The following is a 14,387-nucleotide window of genomic DNA, read 5'->3' as shown; positions in this document are numbered from 1 at the left end:
AGTCCTGCTCTTAGCGAACATCTCTCGCCTCACCAACATCTCACCAAAATTAGCAGTTTCAACAGCGTGGAGAATCCTTTTCCTCGTAACGTGTTTATGAATAATAGATTCATGGTTACGAGGTGGCGTGGTTGAAGCATTGGATCCGATGATGAAACGATAGTTCGCAATAGAATGAATACAGTACCTAGGCGGGCTGTGCCTCAGCCTGTGGATGTGCCATGAGCGACGCCTTCCAGATGACAAGTCGTCCCCCATAGGCGAGGTGCTAGAGGTGACTCAGGCACTATTGGCGTTCGAGCCCCTTTACCTGCTTAATAATATTTAGCTCAGCGGAACAGCAGCCCGACGCCCTCCACTTTGACTTGTGGCTTGGACATGATTCAACGCCTGCATTCGCATTTGCATTTATGATTTCATCTTACAATCTTACCGGAGGATGGATGATAGGTTCCCCGACTCTCAATTCCAACTTCCAACTTCCAACCGGGTGAAGCGGCTGTAGGGGTGGCTTGTTGATACATAATCTTCCTGCCTGCACCAGGATTCATGGGATGACGACTTGATCTGATATTGGTACCTGACTCTGGACGTGCGAACGCGAAGCCTGTGAGCCCGATTTCGGCACCCCCTCATCAACATGACTTTAACCTGCCACACGCCCCTCCGGTTAGTCGTTGATACACCGAAATCCGGGCCGAAAATCAACGTTTTTCTATATTAACTCCCATAACAATGGCAATTAAATTTTTACACTTTTATAGAGGGTACTCCTATAGACTGCGCATTAATTAATGTTGGTTTTTTTCAAGTGAACCTAAGCGTGCTGGCTATTAAAGAAATTAATCGGTGGTTTGATTTTCAGGCTGGATTCGCTAACAAACTTTGGCGGGTGTGTACAGTGAAACCTCGATATAAGGATACCGAAATTGTCCCCAAAAACTAAGGATATACCGAGGTATCCTTATAACGAGGTGTGGCACACAGCAAAATTAATCCCTGCGGGGCCAGCAGATGTATCCTTATATCGAGGATATCCTTATATTGAGTATCCTTGTAGCGAAGTTTCACTGTATTACGACTAAGCGGAGGCGCGTGCCTGCGAGCCCGCCAGTTGGGGTTCACATTCATAAAGCCGTGTGAAATAGGCTTCAGCCGTCCGGTGAAGCGTCGTGGTTGCTTCGTACTGATCGCCAGGCAACGCCTTTGTAGCAAAGCTTCGGAATACTTGCGACAGACATTTCGGCATGCCGTGCCGCTGGGTCAGCGTCCCAATAGCCGATTGCAGAGGACGAAGGAGTGACGACTCAAGATGAAGGCAGCGCACCATCAGTCGGTCTGAACCCTGGAAGCCGGCCGACATGCTCCGCCTCCTCGAAAAAAGCTTGTCTTCCCCACTTCCCACTTCTTCGGGTCGGGGAAGCGAGAATAATCTCAGATCTGAATGAACATCAATAAATTGACTTTCAGACCCACTCTGCTCTTTGATGCGACCGAGTGGCTGCGCATGTACCGGTCATCTCACATTCAATTCATTTCCTAGCACCGAGCCAAGCTGCGTCAATTCGTACTGCAATTCCTTCCAGTTTCTCTTCATCAATTCCGGTGCCGTGGTTCGCTACTTGGCCAAGCTTTCGCTGCTGCATGTCTGCAGGTGTCAGTCAGCCTCTTTCGGGTTCGTCGGAGTCATCGTCAGCATCTTAAACAGTAAACCGATGCTGTGCGAATAGCCTATTCTCGCATTTCATCATCAAATATCAAATCTTCAAATGACCTTGAGCTGCAACTCGTCGGCTCGAGTGAGCTCCGCTTTGGTGCCAACTCCTTCAAAACACAGCCACTATTCAAACTTTCAGACCCGATGACCCAAATAGTCAGCACTTACTCTCTGCCAAGAATACAGCGAGCTTAGTGAGATTTGAATACCTTCATCGAGTATTTACACGGCACATAAGACCTCTCTCATTTGTACCCGATTTGTCTGCTTAAAGTCCAGCCCCCCCGCCCCCTCTCTCTGTGCCCGGAATCCGTTACTAACAGCCAGCGGACTTAAATATGAGATCTCGTCAGCTGAGCCAAGGAAGTTCCCGCGCACGGCTAATGCTGGTGGTCGGATTCATGACCCAATCACTGACGATAAGTGACGGAGAGATTCGCTACTTATGGATTTATGGGCCCCCTCAAGTTCAGGAGGGTTTTGGAGGAGGATTTACTCTCTTTTCTATTGGCAGCGAGTGCCTAATCCAAGTCTTGGAAGGAGTGAGGACGTTGTGAGCTTCAGTAGAGCGTGGCTGAAGTGTGTCAGTCCTATAATGTCATGTTTGGAGAGCTCTCATGGCTTCGAAATGCACCGTCGGTCACGTGATTACCTAAGCCTCCCTTTCACATTCCAGTACGGATTCATGCTTATCGTTAGCAAGAAGCCTGGGTATTTTGTAAACAGACCTGCGGATCTTTCTCAAGCATTGGTACAGTTGTGATGACCTGTTTTAAGATGCAAAACTCAGAGCTGCAGTGCTTTCTCTAGAGAGCAGATCATTACTTCCGTGGATCTGCATGTACCACCATTCCTGAGCGTCGGTCCTTCTTAAAATCATGAGCATATATCAGTTTTTACGCTCAATCCTAATTCTGGTTGTCATGAAAGGAAAGCCCACCTGTCAACTTCTCATTATGGAAAAATCCTACGAGATACCGCCGAAAATTCCCTCAATGACGACTATCCCAGATGGCCAACATCCAAATCTGAAAGGATGACGTTGACTCTTTCCTTCACAAAGTTCTGGATTCTCTATGTCTAGAAGTTTGCAATCCACACAATTATTGGGTTACAGCTTCGCAAAGTCTCGATGGTCACGTGAAAATATTGACATTCAGGCATCTCGATTAGAGGCACCAGGAGGTGTTGGATGCAGACTTGCAATAGGAGTCCTCGGCGCTCACATTGTCTCGATATATTCACCGCCTTCCATTCTGCATCTATATCCTTATCGCTCGAGATACTAAACATACGTGTTTTCCGTCGGGTAGGCATTCTGCTGTTTCCGAAAGCGGAGCTTGGAAAGTTTCTCTTCTCCTTTTCACCAGCGCTCGAAAATCTTATGTTTCATTTAACAGCAGAAGGGAAGGCTAGCTTGAAGTAGACGCTCATCACCTCACCTAGCAGGAAACCCTATACTGCAGACTAGGTCGCAAATGAAAAAGGTATTGTGCTCCGGATTGACAGAGGTCCCCAATCCTGCGAGGCACACCCAGCCAGCTAAATTCCTCACCAAGTGAGCTGAAATCTTCACTTCAAACATCTTCCTACTCCCTTTTTCTTCTTCTTATTTAGCCAGATTATTCACTCCTGTGGCTCGCCCGCTCCTCTAGTGACCAATAAGAATCAAAGAATGGAATTTTTGTTGCACGCCGCATTGGTGATTTTATAGCGGACAAAGCCCTGTAAATACAGGGCTTCTGTGCGCTGGAAAGGGCGTGTTCTAGGGGGCCCGTTTTGGCGTTTTGAGGGCTAGTAGCAGCCCATATCCAAAAATGATGGTTTCTCGCCAGAATGCAGCCAAAGATGAACCTATCTGATACTGATTTTGACTTGAAAATGCGTAAAGAGAGTTTTGTACGATGGTGCTAGGACCTCTCGCTGAAGAATTTTCTATTCCAAGACAGCTTTCTGCTTTACAAATATATCTTCTACCTCCACCCCTCATGGCCCCTATGATCTTTCATAAGGATCAGCTCTTCCCCCTTCTCCTAATGAAACGTCTAAAGATGGCTCCGCTCAGCAGAGCCACACTCATAAAAAAAGCACCAGCAAAGCACAAAGAAAGCTGAATGCCACCACCTGCCCCTCACTCATTCTCTCCAATTTCACTCCACCACTGTTTGCCGTCTGAGTACCTCGAGTTCCTCCAATCGTGATTGTTGTCTCGATATCCGTCGTGCTCGTTACCCCTCCATTTCCAGAACTCGATCCCTTCGTCGACTTCGGACCAAGACTTGGCGTCGGAGAAGCAACGGCACTCAACGTCGTCGCCACAGAATATGAAGCAGGCGGAATAGGAGTAGCCAGCACATCACCCACACCAGCACAGAATCCTCCCAAGCTACTAACAGCAGCATACACGCTCGGCGCCGCAGTTATCGCAAACGCCTCACACGTCTGCACCGCATTGTCGAAGGCAGTAGGGCACCACGAGCTTGCGCTAACGTAGCAGAGACACTTGGCTCGATCGCTAGGCTGAAGACTCCAGAAGCCGTTGGAGGAGGAGGAGCAGTCGTTTAGCATTGCGTTGACGGCGTTGCAGGGTTGGCCTGAGAAGGCGGACATACTGGTGCTCATACTCATTCCTGAGCTTTGTATGCTCTGGTACACAGTCGTTAGACTGAAGACCGGAGCAGGAGCGTCCTCCTGGTTCACGTCGCCGATGCCTTGGCAGAATCCTTCGAGGTTTGCGAGTGGGTTGTATGCCCCAGGCGCGGCTGTGAAGGCGTAGTCTGCACATGTCTTTACCGCGTTGTCGAAGATGGACGGCCTCCAAGACGTGCTGGAGTAGCAGAGACAGTGTGCTTGTGCAGTCGGTTGCAGCGTGTTGAAGCCTGGAGTCAGGGTGTTGCAGATCGCAATCGCTTGTCCTACAACGTTGCAAGCGGAGTTTTGTTGCAGCAGCTGAGCGGGAGGAGGAGGCATTGTTGTTGTTTCGGGGAAGGTTGGGGCTCGGAGTTTGAGTGTGGGATGCATTGTGATGTTCGGTGGAGGGTTCGTCGGATGGAAATTGAAATTGAGTGCGTTTGCTTGGATGATGTTTGCGGTTGCGATGGATGGTTTGGCGAAGTAGAGTAGTAGTAGGAGAGGTTGTTGAGAAGGTATCATTTCCAATGCCTGATCGGAGATGAATTGATCCTGATGCGAGAAATCTGTTCGTTGCGATGTCTGGATGATGTTCTGATCCGATGCTTGGAAATGCGATTGAAGTGTGTGAGGGAGAAGAGTCTTTCGATTGACATCCTCAAGAGATGAGAAGAAGTGATTAAGAAGGAAGGCGTAGAGGTCGTCTCGTGCTTTCCATTTCGCTGGTTGTCAACAGAAAGGTTCATCAAAATATAGTCTAGAGAAAGTACGAACACCACCTACCAAAGAGAAGGAAGCAAATCAAGTCCAGAGCTGAGAGTAAAGGCGTTCGACTCATCGTGATATTCCTAGTAATATCGACCTCCCAATCAATAGGGCACCCATTCTGAATCGAAAAGTATGTACTACAAACACTATAGCCCCTAATACTCCCCTGTCTTCGCCATCTTATCCACTCGAGACGCCATAACCATGCCATAATGCAGAAAGCATGTCCAGTGAAAGACCCAAACACCTCATCTCGTCTATCATCTCTTGTCGATCGTCTTGTTCATCCATCCGTGCGATAGAACTTCTTGTACAACAAATGCAAGAATAAATTAACATTCAGCCGCATGCACCCCTCAAACAAATCCATGTACTGGTGATTGGCAAACTGTGCCGCCAGCAGCGAGTCCATGGGAACTTGAGCACTAGCACCAGGGATTTGAATGCTTCCTTTGCTTCCTTCGATGAAGAATACACCGACCTCATCGCAAGAAATGGTAAGATTGATCTTATCCCATTCGCGATCGGTGTAGCCTTTCCACGAAACGAGTACTCCTTTGTCCGACAAAGTCCGTACTGAGTATTTGAAGGATCCGAACTTTGGTTTTCTACCTGATCTTTCAAGCTCCCGTTCGTGGTTGTATTGCTTGGAGAAGGGCATCAGAAATCGTTTTTTGCTAGTATGGTTGTTAGCGTCAGATTTATCTGATAGAATATGTGTTCTTACCCTTTCTTCTGCAAAGTCATCATAGCTTGCTCAATGTAGTTGTCGTAACTCTTTCGCTGAGACTCTAGCCATTCTGCCTTCTCATTCAAATTCGCCAGCGTCAATCGAACACCTTCAAGTTCTCGTTGTCTCTGCACTCGTCGTCGACTCTTTGTCCGAATGTCCAAGGCGATTGCATTCAGGATATCTTGGTAGAAATTGTGCCGCGAAATCCGACCCCATTGCTCCAGTCTCATGATATTTTCCAGAGCTGTCCTCTTCAGCTCCTTATAAGACATTGACTTGATATCAACCAATGTGTTTGCATCCGAGTACGCTCCACGGGTCCTGCTGCCTTCTGCAAATTCTTCTTGGAGCAATGCGTGCCACTTCCTATCATCTTCCCTGGAAATGGGCCGAACGAGGATGTCCATCAGGTTTGGTCCTGATTGAACCCGAATAATATATAATATACAGCGCTTGGTTTCCATGAAGAGGGCCTTGATTTCGGCTTCGGGGTCCTCGATGTCGTGAAGTTTTGGATGCAAGGTCATTTGGATTTCCGTCGAAGTGACTCCCAGCATTTCTGTCTCGTTGTTCTTAGCGCTGCCGAGTTCTTGGACGATTTCTCGAAGCATATCATCTCGGTTGGGACATATGTGAGGTAGGTCAGCAGCGATCATGCTATGTATTGAGAAGACATCGGCCATTTTAATGTACAGAGTCGGCTTCGTTCTGGCATAAAGATCGTTGAATTCGTCAATATCGAAAGTGCTTTCAGCATCTGGTACAGAGATGATGTTGGAGAAGGTAATGCTAATTCTCTCAATAGCATCTCCGATGTAAGCGTTGAGTGGTTGCAGATAGATATTCTCGCCCCCGAATAGTCTGCCCAAGGCGACCTGGCTGAGGACTTTGGCGACTTCACCCAGATTGCGCTTTTGGAGCGGCGTTAACTGTTTCTCAATCACGCCCATTGATTCGGGAGCTGTCATTGCTGGCTGAAGATAGAATTTCCACAACCAATTGCCAGCAATTTGCAGCAGATTCTGTTGTGGTTCGCGGGGGAAGTGCTGGCAAAGAGCTTCAAATATTTGCTGGCAAATATAGCGAACTCCATATGGCATTCTGTGCAGGAGAGCTTCTAAGGCGAGAAGAAATTGATCTGAGATCTCGCGAAGATCTCGCAAATGATCGATGAACATGTCTCGGGTCTCTGGATCCTTGATTGCAACCTCCCGAGGGATATCAAGTGGTCGCTGACTAGGTCGTCCTGTCCGCAACTCTTCGTTGTTGATTGCTGAACGGTATATTTGCATCGGATCGCTCTCGAGATCAAGTGCCGGATCTTCGACGATATTGGTGTGGATCATAGGACCCAGAAGCTCGCGCAAATATTTTCTGTCCCTGGGAGATCGGGTGTAATTGGCCAGAAGCTTGCTCCAGAAGAAATTTCCTCGCAGGTACTCCTGAATGGATTTTGAGCCATCAACCTCTTCCTTTGCCGATCGAGCAATCAGTTTAAGAAGATAGTACTCCTCTCTTCGTTTTTGTGCATAACCAAACAGCCCCATCATCAATGTCTCTATACGCTTGCAGTCCCTCTCAGCTGTACCTTGCTCTCGAATTCGTTTGAAAAGCCGTGCCAAGTACTGAGGTTGAGTCTGTAGGGTGAAGAAGAGTTGCTGGTAAGACTCAAGCTTCTTTCTCGAATTCTTGTTCAAAGCTTTCAGGTCGAACTGATTGCCAGAAACCATTGTAGTGTTGACAAGAAGGTTTCCTGAGTGTCCACCAAAGTTCTTCTGATGCTTAACAACCTCGTCAAGGGTGATCTTGTTCTTGACTAGCAGTGCGATTTTGATATCGAGTTGATCAATGTATTGCTCAGCCATCTCATTTTGGCGAACCTGTTGAACAACTGTTTTGCGCATTCGTTCGAACTCGATTTCTTCGTTGAAGTCAAAGTCACTATCATTCAGCAGGTGAACGAAGTTCTTGACTGTGTTGACTGGGGGATTTTTGCCGGTTGTCAGACTCTTGTAAGCCTCCCCTTGAAGCCGCCCTCGGACGAAACTTTGAATCTTCACAACCTTTTCCATGTTCTGCTTGAAGAAGCGCTGCTTTTCTGCAAATTTGGCACGAACCAAACATGCTTTGGCAGCAGCCTGAATGGCAATTATCGATTCTTCCTCGGCATCGAGTTCAGCTAAAACCATTCCAATGTCGTTTCGAAGAAGAACCGCACGAGAAAGAGCCTGGAGTTGGATAATCTCGGCACTGTGTGATTGAAGTTCGTCCAGAAGCGCGCCAGTTCTTTGACGCTGAAGACTTCCTCTTCCAAGTGCTTGTAGTTTGGTGATCTTCGTGGTTTGCGCCGCAAGTGCTTCGTAATCGGCGGCTACCTTTCTTCGAAGTAGCATTCCCCGAATCTGATTTTGGATTTCTAAAACAGACGACTCTTCCCTCTGTAACGCGGATAAAGTAGCCTCGACCTCCTGACGAACAGCAGCAGCTCGGATGCACGCTTGTAGGGTTGCAAACTGTGGATTATGGCTTCTGAGTTCTTGCTTGTTGTAATGGATTGAATTTCGAAGTAGCTGGCCCCTTGCCACAGCTTGCAGCGCCCTCCAGATCGGTGATGCTGCTTGAAGTGCTTCTCTTTGCCGAGAAACCTGGTTTCTGGTCAGCAAGGCTCTTGAGAAAGCCTGTATCGCCCTGATCGAATTCTCTTCGCGCCCAAGATCTTCGTGGTCATCAGTGACAAGCTTTCTGAGGAGCATTCCTCTGATCGCGGCTTGCAACTCCTTGACTGGCCCAGCAGAAGTCTTGGTCTCCCGTTTTTGTTCTTCCAGTGATTTTCGAGAAAGAAAACCTCGAATCTGTGCCTGTACTTCTACCACCTCTTGCTCTCCACGCCGCAACTGAGATCTCGTCATGCGTACCTCGTCTCGGGCTCTCTTTGCCCTGATCAGGTTCTGTAGTTTTAAAACGTCTCCTTCTCTGCTCTTCCAGAATGATTCCCTATTTGCTTGGCGCTGCCGTACCAAGAATCCTCGGATGCCACTTTGGAGATCGACTGCAAACCTTCGCATGTTGAGCCGGTATTCCGCAATTTGGCGTGAAAAATCTCCTCTGATCCTCGACTGGAGCTCAACAATCATTTGTTCCGAGTCCCATAACCGCTGCATCGTGTCCCCGAGACGCATACGAACAGCCGCGCCACGAATCTGGGCTTGCAGGTCAATAATGGCGAGTTCATTCTCACCCAGTTCTCTTTGGATTCTGTCCTCTTCACTCTCGACTGGTTCTGGTTCGGGGGTAGGCTCTACTCCAAAATCTGCGCCCATGTTCCCAAAGCTTGGCATACTGACTCCTGCTCTGTCCAAGCCCTTCTGCATTTCCTCCAACTCGTGATGTTCAAATTCCAATTGTCCGACCAGGTTTCCGATTCGGAAGTCAACGATACCTTTCCTGAACAATAGCCAACTGAGGGCATGGATGCAATAAATGACTTTAGGAATGTTCTTCTTCTCATACAGATCAATGAGCTCGAATCGAAAGAGGTCCGGGAGTTCGACTTCAGCGAGGAATCGGAAGAAGGCCGCAATGTTATCCGAATGACGGTATTGAAGCTTCGGATGACGAAAGATACGTATTCTCCGCTCAGGATATAAGGCGTCAACAATCTCAGCCAGGGTAACGCCATCTCGTAATGCTTCCTCGAGCTGAATAATCGGAGGGATTTCTCGTTGCAGGATGTCCTCAATCCATTCTTTGGCTTCACCAATGTGACAGAGGTATTCGTAGGCCTGGAGGAATTGTCTTTGCTTGTCCATCCAATTTCGACCTTCCCAACTGTATCCACTGCCCTTGTTCGACGCAACGGTGTTTTTGCCAGGCCGCACTGTGTCGCTGCGTTGTAACCTGCGGCGTCCGTGGAGACCAACTACCTCTTGCCCCGGTGTTGTAATATTAAACTCTTCCGCAGACGCGCTCTCAGCAAATCTTGATAGCGTGCGCAACTGGCTGGTAGAAGACTTTTGCAGTTGTGGCAGATCAGCTGCGGTCAAAGGGCTGTGCTGATGTTGCATGGGATGATTTCGAAGTGTGCTGTGGCCACGATTGACAGAATCGGATCGACTGAGAACCATGGAATTGGGTCGAATCGAAGATGTTCGTGGGGTTGCAGTGGGAGCGTATTCTCCGTATGTGGTTTTGGCAACATCCATACTCTGAGTTCTTGCATGCTGACCAATTCTCTCGTAGCTTGGTGGTGAAGGGTTTGGCGGCTGTGGAAGAGGCCGTAGAGATTGCCGTACACTCTTGTAAGGGCTTTCTGGGCTGGGTTGGGGGCTTCCACGCGAACTCCTGTTCTCAGAGGCAGAAGGAGACATCCCTGTTGCTTCACTGAGCCCTCGTTTGTGGCCAACGTATGCGCTGGAGTTTGTTGAAGAGAGTGTGCTCGTGCGGCTGAGTTCGAATGCGCCAGACGAATTCGAGTATGCCGTGGATACTGTAGATGCGTTGGAGGGCTGCCTTTTGTTCGAAGAGTAGTCGGCTGTTTGGGTTTGTCGAAGGGGATGGCGGTACGACATCACGACGTTCGTGCGAGGCTGTATCTTTGACAAAGTCTTCGCCGGATCGCAAGTTGGAGACAGGATCTATGTCGCACACATGTGGTCGAAGGTCGCCTTCCAGGCCGCGCAGATTGGACGGGTCGCAAAGTCTTCGTTCGAGATTTGCAGACGCGGAGAAGATGTCGCGACGCCCCTGATGTCTGAGATCCCTCGAATATTGGGCGCACAGCGCAGAAAGCAAAAGCTGAAGCAGATAATGACGAGTGATAGCAGAGTGAAGAATGCTCAAATTCAGCCACGGATATTATTATGCGCAGGGAGCCGCAATAATGGTGAGGTTGGTCTTGATTTGCGGGGGTTGGATTGTTGACAGGGAAGCACGGCTTCTTTGTTTACTTTCTGCCCTTGTTCGGCCAATCGGCTGGCGACCCCTCAATCACCTGCCCTTCCACCCAACGAAAAGTACGAGGCAAGGCTGCAATATAGAACGCTCGGAAAAGATAAATGATACAGCCCCTAGTACAGTTGGACTTTGAAAAAAAAAAGAATTCGTGTTAGTTTTGATTCATTCCTCTGAGGGCGCGGTTTCACGTGATATGAAGATTCTCCAGCGGTTCGGAAAAACTTACCGCCTAGTGGCGTCATTAGCGCATGCCTCCACCCAAAAATTGAATTCCACAAATTTTTTGGACTTCTCTTCCCTTCTTACTTGGGAGAAGGAAACTTCAACCCGTCGACGGTACATTTCAAACTCGTACAAACCGCGTCGACTATCTTCTATTTTCCACTGGACTACTCCTCTGATCTCACTTTTCTCTCTGTCAAGATGCCTCACCCAAACGGCGACGCGAAGACCCCCTCCCTTCTCCACCATTCCAAGGCCCTCGAGGTCCTCAAGGAGTTCGAAGAGCGCGATGGTCTCGATATCAAGGCCTTGCTCGACTCAAAGAGACATGGAGGTTTGACTTACAACGATTTCCTTGTCCTTCCAGGTTATATTGGCTTTGCTGCTTCCGATGTTGTCCTCGACTCGCCCGTCACGAAGCGCATCGCCCTCAAGACCCCTTTCGTGTCCTCCCCTATGGACACCGTTACCGAGCACGAAATGGCTATCCACATTGCGTTGCAAGGAGGTCTGGGTGTTATTCATCACAATTGTTCGGCGGAAGAACAAGCAGAGATGGTTCAGAAGGTCAAGAGATACGAGAACGGCTTCATTCTCGACCCGGTTGTTCTCAGCCGCGATACCACTGTTGGAGAAACGAAGGCACTGAAGGAGAAGTGGGGTTTCGGTGGCTTTCCAGTTACTGGTGAGCATTCCACAGTCCCTCTTTCCACTTGCACTTTATGATTAGTACAAACTCATATAACTTTCGTTCATCCGTATTGACCGCAAGGTCGTGGGGAATAAATCTATGCTCTTTATGACAAAAGTGGCTACTTCATCTATGCTTTCGAATCATGCAAGTCTTCATTCGCTGACCACAAACAGAGACTGGCAAGCTCGGATCTAACCTCGTCGGCATCGTTACAAATCGAGATATCCAATTCGAGGATGACCTCAGCCTGCCGATTTCTGCCGTCATGGTCACCGACCTCATCACTGCTGCAGCTGGAACAACTCTGCTCGAGGCCAATGCCATCCTCGCCAAGTCTAAGAAGGGAAAGCTCCCAATTGTTGACTCGAAGGGCAACCTTGTCTCCATGATCTCACGATCCGATTTGACAAAGAACCTCCATTTCCCATTGGCTTCGAAGCTCCCAGATTCCAAGCAACTGATCTGTGCTGCTGCCATCGGTACACGACCAGAGGACAAGATTCGTCTGCAGAAGCTCGTTGATGCTGGATTGGACATCGTCATCTTGGATAGCAGCCAAGGTAACAGTATGTACCAAATCGAGATGGTCAAGTACATCAAGGATAAATACCCTGGCTTGGACGTTATTGGCGGAAACGTCGTTACCCGCGAACAAGCCGCAAATTTGATTGCTGCTGGTGTTGATGGTCTTCGAATCGGTATGGGAAGCGGAAGTGCATGCATCACACAGGAAGTCATGGCTGTTGGCCGACCCCAAGCTGCAGCGGTCTACAACGTCGCCTCCTTTGCGGCTAAGTTCGGTGTCCCCTGCATGGCTGATGGTGGCATCCAAAATGTTGGCCACATCGTCAAGGGTCTTGCTCTCGGTGCTACTACCATCATGATGGGCGGTCTTTTGGCTGGTACCACCGAGTCTCCGGGTACATCCTTCGTCTCTCGCGAGGGAAAGCTTGTCAAAGCCTACCGCGGCATGGGCAGCATTGACGCTATGCAGGATAAGAAGGCCGGTGCAGGAGCCAAGGACAGCCAAAAGAGCAATGCCGGAACAGCTCGCTACTTCTCAGAGGGTGACAGTGTTCTGGTTGCCCAGGGTGTGTCTGGTGCAGTTGCCCACAGAGGCTCTGTTACGAAGTTTGTCCCTTACTTGGCTGCTGGATTGAAGCATTCACTGCAAGATTGTGGATGTAAGAGTTTGACTGAGCTGCACGAGAGTGTTGCAAACGGTACCACTAGATTCGAGTTGAGAACTGCTAGTGCACAACTCGAGGGTGGGGTCAACATGGAGAGTTACGAGAAGAAGCTTTATGCGTAGATGTCCTTCGCAGGAGGATTGGGCGGTTGCTTTCGCGACTAAAAATGGGCATGCCGGGTCATTCTTGGAGTTGATGGGACTTGCGGATTGCTTTCTGGCAAGCTTGATGAGTCTATGGATAGATGCTCGCGATGAATTCATGCGGTTGATCGATCTGCTTTTAGTCATCCATGCTCTTGTCTCCTCGGTGAATGAGCCGTAAATTTCGTTCCCTTCAAATACTCCTCTCGTTGCATGCTATTGTGAGATTTATAAACGCGATCGGATGGTATATTTTGCTTTTTAAAAGGCCCAGTGGTCGTCCCTCGTTCCATGTTCCTATTTCATAGAAGCATTGGCCTTCCAAATCGTCACACAGCGTAACACCAACCCCCGTAGCCATCGGCCATGTCATCTTCCACTTCCTCGCCTGTCTCCCCCTCCTTAGACCCTCGCACATACATCTCAATCCTTGCCAACATAAAGCGCAAAGCGATCAACTGCGGCGCCCGACCACAGGACTTTAACAACCATCTCCACAGTGTTCTTCTCGTCGTCAACAGCGCTCTGTACAACGGCTATACGGAAGCAGATAAAGCATGGCACATCGATCTCTTCATGTGGGAGCATTTTTGTGCGTCCCTCTCCCCTCTCCCCTCGCCAACACCACACATGAATATGGGCTAACCCACCCCAGTCACCGAACCTTTCCCTTTCCTAAGTGACGTCGACCTCCACCCCAACCGCAACTCAACCACAACAATCATCCGGGACCTAACTCTCCCTCGTCCAGCCGACATCATCTTCCTTTCCACGCCCCGTGTTCTTCTTCCGCAAACGCCAGTCCGGGACCCGAGAAATCGGTTCCGAGGCTTAGCGCCTGAGGGAGGCGTGTATGTGCCGGGCATAGTGATGGGGTATCTGCCGCCTGTTTTGGGGAACTTGAGTGGTGAAGGAGAGGTGCTGGAATGGCAGCGTGGGGTGGTGAATGGTCAACAGGAGAGGAAGACGAATGGGGAAAATGATGAAGGTACGAACGGAGAACTATTAGCACAAAGTCTAACGCCCGGTATGAACGATGAGACTCCATCTTCCTCTAGTACGCATCGCCATCATCGGAAGAGACCACCTCACCGCCGTTATTCAGTTGAGCGTTCTGGGGGAGTGGATTTCTTGGGTCGTTGATCATTTTGGTACCAAGGTCTCGGTTTGGACTCGATATGAGATGAGAGGTATCAGACCTCTTGTGGGTGCCCTTAGTGGGTGGGTGGGATTTCATTGATGAGAGGGCTTTAGAGTCAGTCGGGAAATGGAGAGGTAACTTTCTCAAGCACGAAATATGAATTATGGCAAGTGAGGGCTTTTGCGTGTGATATCC

General features: G+C 49.1%; 5 protein-coding genes across 5 annotated transcripts; 3 read left to right on the top strand and 2 right to left on the bottom strand.

The window, feature by feature from the left end:
• Positions 1 to 1,919: 1,919 nt before the first annotated feature.
• Positions 1,920 to 2,460, top strand: K444DRAFT_611939 (uncharacterized protein). Its single transcript, XM_024880036.1, has one exon. The coding sequence runs from the start codon at positions 2,056 to 2,058 to the stop codon at positions 2,272 to 2,274; it is 219 nt and encodes a 72-aa protein (XP_024738608.1). The 5' UTR covers positions 1,920 to 2,055; the 3' UTR covers positions 2,275 to 2,460.
• A 1,125-nt stretch (positions 2,461 to 3,585) lies between these two features.
• On the bottom strand, positions 3,586 to 5,102 carry K444DRAFT_377273 (uncharacterized protein). Its single transcript, XM_024872317.1, has one exon. It carries the CDS (start codon positions 4,868 to 4,870, stop codon positions 3,794 to 3,796), a length of 1,077 nt encoding a protein of 358 aa, XP_024738607.1. The 5' UTR covers positions 4,871 to 5,102; the 3' UTR covers positions 3,586 to 3,793.
• Positions 5,103 to 5,399: 297 nt separating this feature from the next.
• K444DRAFT_526176 (uncharacterized protein) lies at positions 5,400 to 10,417 on the bottom strand (the record flags this gene model as incomplete). The annotated part of the gene is made up of 2 exons (XM_024874522.1): positions 5,400 to 5,793; positions 5,844 to 10,417. The coding sequence occupies 2 exons, from the start codon at positions 10,415 to 10,417 to the stop codon at positions 5,400 to 5,402; spliced, it is 4,968 nt and encodes a 1,655-aa protein (XP_024738606.1).
• A 694-nt stretch (positions 10,418 to 11,111) lies between these two features.
• On the top strand, positions 11,112 to 13,178 carry K444DRAFT_559892 (IMP dehydrogenase). The gene is made up of 2 exons (XM_024876879.1): positions 11,112 to 11,709; positions 11,892 to 13,178. The coding sequence occupies exons 1-2, from the start codon at positions 11,226 to 11,228 to the stop codon at positions 13,028 to 13,030; spliced, it is 1,623 nt and encodes a 540-aa protein (XP_024738605.1). The 5' UTR covers positions 11,112 to 11,225; the 3' UTR covers positions 13,031 to 13,178.
• Positions 13,179 to 13,316: 138 nt separating this feature from the next.
• Positions 13,317 to 14,361, top strand: K444DRAFT_611936 (uncharacterized protein). Its single transcript, XM_024880035.1, has 2 exons — positions 13,317 to 13,643; positions 13,707 to 14,361. The coding sequence occupies exons 1-2, from the start codon at positions 13,418 to 13,420 to the stop codon at positions 14,192 to 14,194; spliced, it is 714 nt and encodes a 237-aa protein (XP_024738604.1). The 5' UTR covers positions 13,317 to 13,417; the 3' UTR covers positions 14,195 to 14,361.
• The last annotated feature ends 26 nt before the right edge of the window (positions 14,362 to 14,387 follow it).

Source organism: Hyaloscypha bicolor, assembly GCF_002865645.1.
Source record: "Hyaloscypha bicolor E unplaced genomic scaffold K444scaffold_56, whole genome shotgun sequence".
Taxonomy (NCBI): Eukaryota; Fungi; Ascomycota; class Leotiomycetes; order Helotiales; family Hyaloscyphaceae; genus Hyaloscypha; species Hyaloscypha bicolor.
Note: the sequence above shows the minus strand (reverse complement) of the source record. Positions and strands in the feature narration are given on the sequence as shown.